We start from the raw sequence: 11,697 nt of genomic DNA, 5'->3' as shown, positions 1-11,697 counted from the left end.
ATATGTATGAATAGCATTTTCCCCCAAGGGCAAAGAGAAAAGTTGGACTCTTAACACAAAGAATCGAGATTCTAACTAATGGAGAGAAGTCATTTAGTATTCTAAAGCAAGTTGAGTTGTTGCACATATACACAAGCTAGACCAGATGTCTCCATTTGTTCTAGCGTTGACCTTATATGAATACAAATAATATTTACATATTTATAAAGTTTTTATTGCAAACAAACAAAGAGCGATTACCCATAGATATGTAAAAGGAGAGTGCACATAAACCATGAAATGACATTGCCGTTATGGGCAAAGCAACGTGAGAATTTGAGACCGAATGCATTAAGGTTAGTGAAGCATGAGTGTGAAGGAATGAGAGAAGCTTTATTTATCTATACAAATGTTAACATGCCGTGCCGACTTGAAAAGCCAAAAGCCGTGGCTCGATTCAGTACGGACTCGGCTGCAGTAACAGAGCTAAACGAAGCTTATACCTTTCGATCCTTTGCTTCTGCTCTTCCCTCAACCTGGATAAGCCCACAATAAATTATGAGCAAAGGATGGTGCAGTGCAGACGCCTCCAAATTCGTCTTCCCCTACCTACCTCTTGCGAACGCTTTTGAAATGCCGGACATGAGCCTCCAGCAGCTCCTCATCACTCCAGGTTTCAACATGGCCTCTTGACGAATCCTGCAAATTGTCCAGTCATACGAGAGCGATCTGTCAGTGCTGACCAGGACGGGAGTGCCTCTTCACTCTGGAATAACAGGACAAGGCAAACCTCAAGTGCTTCATCTTCGTTGCCGTCTCGCGGTCTGCGCTCATCGCACTCTACCTTCGCCCGGGGCAACGGCTTTGGCAAAAGCTTTGCGAAGTTTTGCAACCCTGGCTACATAAGTTCACGCATGACACACAAAAACATCAATCGCTTAGAGCATAGCATCCATCACCTTTACCTTCACCTTCACCTTGCAGTTAGTTCGTTATTGGGAGAATTGAGCATGGGACAACACAGTAGTAGTACAACGCTACTGTGAACAAAAGCACCAAAGTAGAAGCTTACAAAATACATTGATGATGTAAAAACTCCACATCCCTTACAATCGTACCGTCTTTCACATATACTCTTCCATCTTGCTTACAATATACATTGATAATACTCCCACCATATAAAAATTCCACATCCCTCACATTTCATATCTTCTTCCTCTTCCTCATCTTCGACCACTCTGAACATGTATCTGTTCAGCAAACCCGAATGCTTCACCATGAGCATACATCTAGCATCCTAGAACGTGAACAACTTTCACTTCAAGCAAGCATGGCGTCCCAAAAAGCTGATAAGCTATACAGCCAGCCCCTGCTAAATCATCAACATGCCGTTAACGAGAATAAGCACAACTATGAAAGCTCTAATATCCTTCAGAAAGCACAAGGGCTCCGAGCCTTCTAGTCACACGATGGGCGAATTTCCCAACATGGAATGAGTTGTCCAACATAGTCGCCAAAAAGACGGGAACAAAAGAGTGTTTCGGAGTTGTGAAGACAGGGTTTTGCCCAAGGCCAAAACAACAAAACGTGAAAACATAATTTATGTTGGTTCCTAAACACTTCAATTCCTCAACAATATAATGGGGAAATAGGGCAATATCATTTGTAAAGCTGACTAAATTCCTAAATAATATAAATTATATATGTAATGTTATAAGAGATTTGACAAGCCCAAACTACCAAAGATTGTAGCACCATAATACATGAGTTCCAAGAACTTTCAACATCTGTACTCATGTCTGGGATTTCAAAAGCATTTGAGGCTTGAGTCAAGTGAAACCAGCCTTTCTCCTCTTTAACAGTAATTACAAGTAATTAATTCACATAAAATGAAATACACACTTCACCACCTTAATATTAGACAATGGTCACCCTTGGGTATTTTTAAAGCTTTTATTGCAAATGGATGGAATACAATTGAGATTGCTTAATCCCCTTCGCTAATTTGAGTGCCTCTTGTTGTCAATTTTGACAGGCAAGTCTTCAAACCAATTTGCCCTTTCATTTAATTAGGAAATTGAGCTTCATTCTATTCCTTGCGAGACAAATTTAGCCTCAAATTGACATTGGCTGACTGGCCTCTTGAATTTCCTTGAAATTCTTTAATTTTAGTTGCCAAAATTCAAGTCCTAGGCCATCAATTCTGAGCATGCATCTGAAGGTGGTTGTTAAATCGTAATTAGAATTCATAACAAAGATTTTCTAATGTCTATACCTCTGATGACTCAAACTGCTGGAAGATGTAGAGGGGAGTTAAGAAATGGCTATAGGATGAGAGAATATCAAAAAGAGAAACTTTAGACTTCCATTGCAAAAAAATGGAAGAAATCAAAACTGGCATCAACTAATTAATTAATAACAATTCTCTACTATCACCATTGACGCTTATAAATAATTAAATGTTCTAGGTCAAATTTTGATACCGTTGTCACCTAGTACCTATTAGGTATAATTTATATAACTTTTGCCTTTAGCACCAATTGATATCTCAAGGTTTTGGATCCCACATTGTGATATAATTTATTACAACTTTTGCCTTTGGCACCAACTACATCTTGAGGTCTGGGTCCCACACACTAAAATAATTGACGTGCACCTCACATGTGAAAGTGATATACCATTGTGTCTGCCGAAATTTGAGGCTTACATAACAACGCATTAGCCACCGCATTCTTTTTCCCATCTATATGTACGATTTGAAATTTAAAAATAGATAAGAAATTGATCCATCTCATGCGCTTCTCAAAAAACTCAGTTTGATTCAAGAAATAGCATAATGTCGGATGGCTTGTCCGCATTGTGAAATCAACCTCTAAAAGACAGTGTTTCCATGTCGAAAGTGCATGAATGACAACAAGGAAATCGTTCTCATAAACGTACAAATATATTTTTGCACCATAGAGAACACGACTTTCATATGCCAAAACTCGATTATCTTGCATTAAAACAGCCCCTAAACAGCCCCTATGCTATTCTCACATGCATCACAATCAACAACAAATGACTTCCTTAGATTTAGTAACACAAGCATAGAATCTGAAGTCATATTTTCCTTTAACTTCTCAAATGTTGAATTTTGCACTACTCTTCACTTAAAAGACACACCCTTCTTTGAACGCATGTAACGGGGCTGCAATTTCAACAAAATTGTGTGCATACTTCCAGTCATAAGAGCACAAACCCAAAAAGTTATGAATCTCATGTACATTCCTCAAAGCTGACCATGAATGTATTGCCTTGACCTTTCCAATGTCCATACGAATACCATTAGTTGACACACTGTGCCCCAAAAAGTGAATCTCATGCATGAAAAATTCACTCTTTTTATTTAGTAGACAATCATGTCATCAAAGAAGGTATCCATAAATCCCCTATGTGGCTTGAAGGTACGATCCATCATCTAATTAAGAGTGGCAAGAGCATTCGTAAGTCCAAAGGCATAACAAGAAACTCTTGCAACCCAAAAGATGTTCTAAAAGATGCCTTAGGCACATCCTCTCGTCTAATGTGAAACTAATAATATCCACTTTTTAAATCTATATGGCTAAATGTGGCTACTCCTAGAAATCTATCTATAACATCATTGATCCGAGGGATTAGGAACCAATTCTTTATCATGATTTTATTCAAAGCATGATAATCAATCCACATACGCCATGAACCATCCTTTTCTTGAACCAAAAGCACTAGAGAATAAAGAGAGGTGAACTAAGTTGAATAAGTCCTTTTTCCAAGAGCTCATTCACATGACTCATTATCTCCTCTTGATCGGTTGTACTTACCATGTTGGGTAGCTTATCAAGTGGGCTACTTTCAGGGATAAGATACATGCCATGATCTTGTGGCCTTTCAAGTGGTAGCAATCAACATACATTTTCAGAAATATAATGTGACCCTTCTCTAACTTTGAGATGTCTCCAACATTTTCATTATGAATATTTTCCTTAGTTAAGACTAACTACGTTGAAAGGTGATTTTTCATTACTTTGGAAATAACAACAACCAATACAACCAAGATAGATTCTCCTTTCAACTTTACATTCAAAGTATGGGTCTTACTCTTATGCGGAATAGTGATTACTTTAGGATGTGAATCAATCATTACACGCATACGATGGCACTAAGGCATACCAAGCAAGACATTATAACCTCCAAGCAGAGCAATAAAGAACTCTTTGCTATCCACATATCCATAGATGTGAAAACGAAGCTTTCCAATGAGCGTTGTCACAAGCTCTACATGGCTCTTCCATGCCATGCCAACATCTCCGATGGGTCCCATCTCATTCTCTCTTATGCCTAGACGGGTTGTCTTGTTTGTAGAAATAAAATTGGCTCATGCTCCATTGTCAAAGAAAATCAAAGCATACCGATCTTTGATTTCTTTCCATGCTCTACATAACTCAATAGTACCATCATTACGTTGCTCACTACCAAAATGTGACATCAATTCAACTAGTGATGCTTTGGGCTTCTTACCGTTAAGATCTCCCTGATTTTTTGTACTTCTCGCTTGCTACCTATTCAGACACTTAGCCGTGTGACCCTTATATTCACAGGTAAAGCATTCATTCGCAACCCTTAATTCCCTACATTGTGCAACTGATTTCCAACCCTTTTCTTGCTATTTTGACCTCTTTTCAGACTTATCTTCAATTCTGTCCCTTTTCTCAATCTTCAATCTTTTCTTATTTAGCTTCTCCCCACTTTGTTGGAAGCCCAAATCTTTTCCATGCAACAATGCATCAGGTGTAGTAGTCTTCTCTATAAGATGATATATACTAGATACGCTTGATTTAATGTAAAAATTTACTATTTCCCTTGGCAACTCACATATATGCTTTACCACTTGCTCATGAAGAGAAACTGGACGATAAAAAGTTATCGACAACAAGGCATCTCGAAACTTCTTATTATATTGTTCAAAGTTCTTGCATTGTATTGCATCAAGCTTGTTTTAAGCTATCATAATGTCCACCTTAAATGTACTGGTCAACCAATTCGATGCAAACATTTGTTTGAATTGTACCCATATTAGCAGTGCTCTACCTTGCGTTAAGAGCATGGACCACCATTGCAATGCACTCCCCTTCAAGAAAGTTGTTGCCTTCCAAATTTTAGAGGATTTGGTGAAGCTTTTCCCCCAAATAGATTGTCTTAAACTCTTGAATAAAGTCAAAGCTTTCAACCTATCTTGAGCACCACTAAAGGACTCAAACTTGACCCTTTTGGCTTCAAGTTGCCATACACTGGCTATTGCAAAGAGGGTGTATTTGTTGTATTTGCATCATGATCAACACCAAAAGAAGCATTTACATGTCCAACACTCATTCCTTCAACCCTATAATCACCTTTGGGTGCAAGTATATTACCAAATATGCCATTTTGTATCCTAGGCATCATGCCAATGCTGTCACACATAGATTTATGCTATAAGGAGTTGTGCTATACATTCCCGTATGTGGTCCTTGACCCATCATAGTATGGAAAATAGTGTCACCAGCACAGTATCCTGGCTGCTCCCATCATTGCATGCATGTCCGATTGTCCAAAACCCATTGGATTGGCATTACCAAGACGACCTTGCATTTGAGTATCCAATTCCACTAGTAACCTTTGCTTTTGCTCATCCCCAACCTTGGGTGCATCTTTAGGCTGCTGCAATGGCTGTTCTTAGGAAGCTTCTTGCTACTCAAAGCCCTTTGAAGATGACATCTTTTCTTGCCCTTGCCGACCTTTTCAAGAGAATTCAAAAATTTCTCAAATTGTGGATCTTTGGCCAATCAAACAAAGGTATCAGTTATCATATTCCTCATCTCCTTGCTAGTCATTAGCATCTTGTGGCCTTGAAGGACCCACTTCTTCGTCAACAACCACATTGTCTCCTTGCTGTCCACAATGTAAGCCTATTTAAAGATTAGGCATTGCCTTTCTCCCTTCATTATGTGCATTTTTAGAATGAGATGTATCATCACTATTGAATCCCATCTCATTGTAAGATGACATACTTGTGAGTGCTCAACTGAACACAATTTCAGCATTAGAGTAAAACTTCTAACCTTCAATTGGGTGCCTCAGGTCCACAAAGTCAAAGGATTTGATGGTATTCCCACAATAGAACCATGAAACTAGGATTCCTTCTCTAATAGGGTAGTATTAAGATAATTCAACACTAATTATAGCAAATATAAAATTCAAGTAAACTGAAAATGCAAATGTTATCACTTAATCTTGGATATTGGATGGATAGCTTGTTGGCCCCAAAAATGGCGCCCCTTGCGGTATTTCTTTAACTTGTATTGCAAAAGTGATGGAGTACAACTGAGATTTGTCAACCTCCTCCACTAATCCAAACGCCTCCTGCTATTATAAATGACCAGCAAGCCTTCAAATCAATTTTCCCCTTGCTTCGCCACGAGATCGACCTTTGCCTATGCTCCTTGGGAAATAAATTAGCCACAAATTCAACGTCAACTGGTTGACCTCTTGAATCCTCATGAAATACATTGATTTCAACTTTGAAAATTCAAGTTTGAAGCCTTTAAGTTTGGACACACTTTCTAAGGTGGCTATGCCCAACCCTAATTTCCGTTGTAAATTAGGGTTTAATTTAGAGATTCACAAAAACTTCCACCTCCAATGGCTAGATTGCAATAAAACTTGGAGCTAAGCAAGGAAATGGCTCGAGAAAGAGATAGAATGCTCACCAGGGTTGGTGGAATTGAGTTGTTAACTTGGTTTTTGAACGCCAAATGGATTCATCAATAGCAAAGGTAGTAGCAAAGGTTACAGTCTTTAGAAAATAGTAAGTTAGCTGCAATCATCAGCTTCCCCTAGTCAAAAGTATGTAACTCTCTTCACCAAAATGGTATCCAATGGTTGACAAATGGCCCCAAAAGCAAGTAACAATATCCCAACCTCTCTTTCCAAGAGCTCCAAAATGAAAAAACGAGATTTCCTTCTATGACTCTGGCAACATTTGCAATTCTCAGTTAAATCAACTTAATACTACCCTCTCTGAGGAGAAAGGCTAGTTTCATCAAGACTCCTAAGTGCATGGTAAATTGAAAGCCAACTTGAACAAGCAAGCTATGAACAAAGAACATTGAACAATCATGTCCATAATGTATACAATAGAGAAGCCAATCGAGTTGCTATAGATGCAAAGCTACTAGGTGAGCGTGGTACAAAGGTAAAAGCAATTGCATATCCACCTTGAGCTTCTCTCACTCTAGATAATAAGCTACAAGAGCATGCACGAATCTTAAGCACAATATAGAATTCGCAAAAGTTAACCTTCATTGTTCATGTTACACAAGTAACTAAATTGTGATGAATTTATCTTATAAAAGAGATGAGCGATACATAATTTATAAGATCAACTTACATATCCCAAGAGAAGTGGATGCTTCTATCCAATGCCTTTCAAATATTATCCATACACACACATGAGGCCTAAAGTGCTACTCTCCATATCAATGATCTATGGAAGCTCATTGCGAGGGGCATTCTTTTGAGCAAGAAGCCATGGAAGAAACTACTACTACAAAGAATAGAGACCATTGTTCTTGCTTATGAAGAACCATAGCAGCCTAGCACAAATTAGATATTTCAAGACATTCAAGCTACAAGGCTTGCAAATAGTTTTAAGGTCAAATTCATTGTGTCCAATGTACGGACATGGAGATTAATTTTCACAAGATTTTACCAGATTGACCCAGCCACTATTGACTAAATAGAGGCAGCCACTTCTCTTCAACCAACTATTGAAGACAAAGAGAGGCCATACCATAGAAGAGAGGATCATTTTATCTTGGGGAGTGTACTCTTCACAGATAGCTTCTATAGCAAGGGAGTGGTTATCTTTCTTGAGTTGTCACGTCATATGTAGAGATGGAGACTTTGAGGCACTAAGGGAGAGGTAGAGCCATGATGGAGAGCATCATGGACATGGTCCCTCCTCCCCCCCACCAAAAAAAAGGAGTAACATAGAGACTTTGAAAACATGGATTGGGCTCTCACCAATGGGGAGATTCTTCTTAGAATGATGGCAATCAATAGAGAGGTGCATTTACTTTCTTCGCAAGAGAATCTCATTCCATCGAAGTTCACAAGATATTCTTGACAAAGGGTTAAGAGTTATGGCTCATTGCAATAAGACTCGATACTTGAATCTAGAATTCCAAACCCTTAGACTTGCATGATGGATGGACAAAGACATTGGGCATACAAGAGGAGGCCACTATGGGGACTTCAATTGGACCATAGGTAGTGGGCATGGAGAGATCGATTTCTAGCTGCTTGAGAATACGACCTTCTTTGGGTATACCACTAGGCTAGGGAAGAGAATACAAATGACCATGATCAGACTAGAGTCAATAGTAGCTCAGCATTTGGCTAGGGTATATCACTCTCTTGCCTCGTAAACTTCTGAAGGAGATTGGAGGAAAAATTTAGACCAACAAAGAATTCACTCTTTCTTTGTTTGCTAGCACACAAGAGTTTAGCAATTAGCACATTGCTTGGCTATAATAGAGACCTTGTGCCTTGCACAAGATGTAGGGAGCATGAGGAGATGGAGAAGCAATACATGTGGGATTGCCCAAGGGCACAAGAGGTCTAGAGAAGAACCCTTAGGATGGCACTATTAACACAATGATTGTTACTTGAGGGATGATTGCTTGGGTCATAGATAAAGATCTAACTTGTTAAAATGAAGATGCATAAGGGTGTCGTGCCTATCTTGCTTTGGGGTAGCTTGTGAGCATGATTATCATGCTAGATTTCTATTAGGCTATCTCGACTAAGGGGCATTGTCACCTAGAAGCTCATAACTAGCATTATTGCTTGGTGCAATGGCAGCAAGCTTTAGTGTGGCTATTGATTATTTGGCATATCTACCATAGAGACTCTCTCCAAGATCTAGACAAAGATATGGGGGGGAATGGTATAAAATTGTTAAGTATAAAATTGAAAACAACAAATCTAAACTTGATTTAATCAAAAGGATAAGTGTTTACTTGCTTTTGACTACCCATGGTCATCATGGCCTTCATCATGCGCAAGTTAGTGCGGCAATAGACTAGCTGCTCTAATTGCTGTGTGCTAAGCCAATTGCAAATCTTCGTGTGAATGAGAGAATAGGTACTCCAATTTCTCTCACATGCACCCAAAGAGAAATCCTGAGCAAGGACTCTCATGGCCAAGGGCTGAAGAATTTGTAGTGTATATCCAAAATTCTGCCACCAAAAGAGAGGCTTCACAAGTGACTCTCTTCTCCAATGAGTGAGAGAAGCAAAAGCCACATACTCTCTCTGATCTACATAGCATCCAAGCTCCTCTAGAATTGTGTTGTGGTCATCCACGAGGACCATACAATTGAGATATGCAAGCTGGTCAAAACACAGCTCTCTATCATTAATGACTGTTGGAGACTTGTAGACCGGATGTTAGTGCTGCAAATCCAACCCTTTGCAATTACTCATATGTAATACCCTGCAAAAGGGAGTCACGGCAATCATGCTCCCACGAACTCTCTACCAAAACTACTCATCCAGGCACAAGCGATGCATGGATTTTGCCTCTTCTATCTCATGCTAATCCCACTCATTCCATGAGTTGAAGAAGGCTTCTTCAACTCAAGCGTGCTATGCTCGCCATACATCGCAAGCACCTTCACCTTCACCATGAAGAAGGTGACAATAGATGTAGCCTTATACACCACCCTGTTCACCCATTCGAGCTTCTCGATGTCCTCCATGAGTAAGCTCAAACAATAACTTGCACACGAAGTCCACACTATCGAAGGAAACTCTGCCTCAAGCAAACATCCCATGTGCCGACAATTGGATGCATTGTTGTAACAACTTGTACCAGATTTGACGGACCCACCTACAACCATATCATACATGCCACAAATTCAAATTTATGATAAGGAAAGCTTTAGAGGAGGGGGAAACATGAAATCAAAAGTTATAATAGTGAAAGCAAAAACTTTGAAATTTAAAAAGACTGTGTTTACCTCAATGCTAGCTTGCTGAATGTGGCAGTAGATGAATGTGCCGGTCATTTTGGTTCTCCTCTTGCTAGTGTCTACATAACCTACAAAAAATATGTGTCGAGTAGACATGAAATGAGTATATTGATGATGCCATGTTATCTATGGTTTCTCCATCCATCGGTGAGAATGAAGCAACCGTATTTTGTCCATGCGGCCCGAATAGAATCAAGGGCTTTATCAATCCTCTCCTTCTCTTCATCAATCTTCTTTGTCCTCATATCATTGTATGTAACACCGCTACATCCTTCACATAGGCCCACATTGGCAATGGTTCGCACCATCTTTCTCTATTGCTCATGCTTTAGGACATCAAATAGAAGATTGCACTCGATTACCGTGCATGCAATCTCAAATGTCCACTTGTTGTTGCAATCGATCTAAGCATATAACCAAGAGCTTGAGAGAGAGACGATTGCCTCTCCGATGCTCAGTGTATTTCGGTAGCGCCAAAACGGATTGGCCGTTTCGGACTGAGACAGAAACGAGAGACCGCCATTTCGCGATCCTGCGGCCCATTTCGAAGTGGTTATCCAGCGCCAGATCACGATTCGACTTGTTCTCCTTCCCAACTCATGTGCGCCGCACACTCGAGCAGCTCTCTTCTCCTCCTCCTCTGACCTACAGCTCCGGTCTTCTCTTTCTCTTCTTCTTCTTGCTCTTCCTCTTCCTCTAAGCTCTTCTTCTTCACCTTCTCCTTCTTTTTCTCCTTCTTCTTAAATCCATTACCTAGGTCCTAACTCCTAAAGACTAATCATATCATGGCGTTGAACCCATATTGGAGGCATGTCACTCCAATTAAGGGATACGAGGACTCTGGCGGATCAAAGAAGTGGCGGTGCAACTATTGTGGATTGGAGAAATCGGGGAGTATAATGTGTGTGAAAGACCACTTGGCATGCATTTCCAACAAAGACATTGGGCCTTGCACAAATGTGCCGGCAAAAGTAATAGTAAGTCTCCATCTTTAGCGCCGAAAGCATATGGGTATTGAGCTAGAAGAGGATGAATCAACACCACATCCGGCTAATCAAGTACAAGTGGGACAAAGAGAGGCTAGTAGGCCTAGTGGCGCTAGCGAAATTGGAGGTGCCAGTGGCCCATAAAAAAGAAGTGAATCCATATCCATATCGGATCCAAGTGCAAAAAGAACCCCGTTGCCATCTTCTAGTGGTGGTAGGTAAAAGGGCTCCTTGCATGGTGCAAGTGTCCATGCAGGACTTCAGAGGCAAGCAATTGTGAAGGCAATTAGGGGACTCACACGCTTATTTATTCGGTATGCTATCCTTTTCAATGTGGTGATTACACATCAATGGAATAAGACAATCAGGGCAGTAAGCCACATAGGGTGTGAGTAGGAAGACCCATCTGTAGATGCATTACACACATGAGAGCTAGGAAAGGAGAGAGCATCCATAGAGGCTCAATTGGAGCCCTTGAAGGAGACATGGGTGAAATATGGATGCACAATATTATGCGATAGATGGTCAAATATGCATTGAAGGAATGTTTACAATGTTTTGGTGTCTTCATGTAAAGGCACCATGTTCATTAAGGCCATCGATGCCTCTGTCTCAGGTCTTATCATCACAAGAGCTTTC

At 40.0% G+C, this 11,697-nt stretch overlaps 1 protein-coding gene across 1 annotated transcript in view; it reads right to left on the bottom strand.

Annotated features, from left to right (window-relative positions):
• Positions 1-262: 262 nt before the first annotated feature.
• LOC148021583 (uncharacterized) overlaps positions 263-11,697 on the bottom strand; it is a 90,053-nt gene continuing 78,618 nt past the window's right edge. The window contains exons 5-7 of the mRNA XM_087697004.1: positions 770-877; positions 593-678; positions 263-515 (exon numbers count right to left, since the gene is read on the bottom strand). Of these exons, the coding sequence (XP_087553130.1) occupies positions 437-515; positions 593-678; positions 770-877 (273 nt within the window). The 3' untranslated portion in view covers positions 263-436. The remainder of the gene's footprint in view (positions 516-592; positions 679-769; positions 878-11,697) is intronic.

This window comes from Lygodium microphyllum, chromosome 17 (genome assembly GCF_053477565.2).
Source record: "Lygodium microphyllum isolate KBCC chromosome 17, Lygodium_microphyllum_v1.1.10, whole genome shotgun sequence".
Taxonomy (NCBI): Eukaryota; Viridiplantae; Streptophyta; class Polypodiopsida; order Schizaeales; family Lygodiaceae; genus Lygodium; species Lygodium microphyllum.
This window is presented reverse-complemented; position numbering and strand designations above follow the sequence as displayed.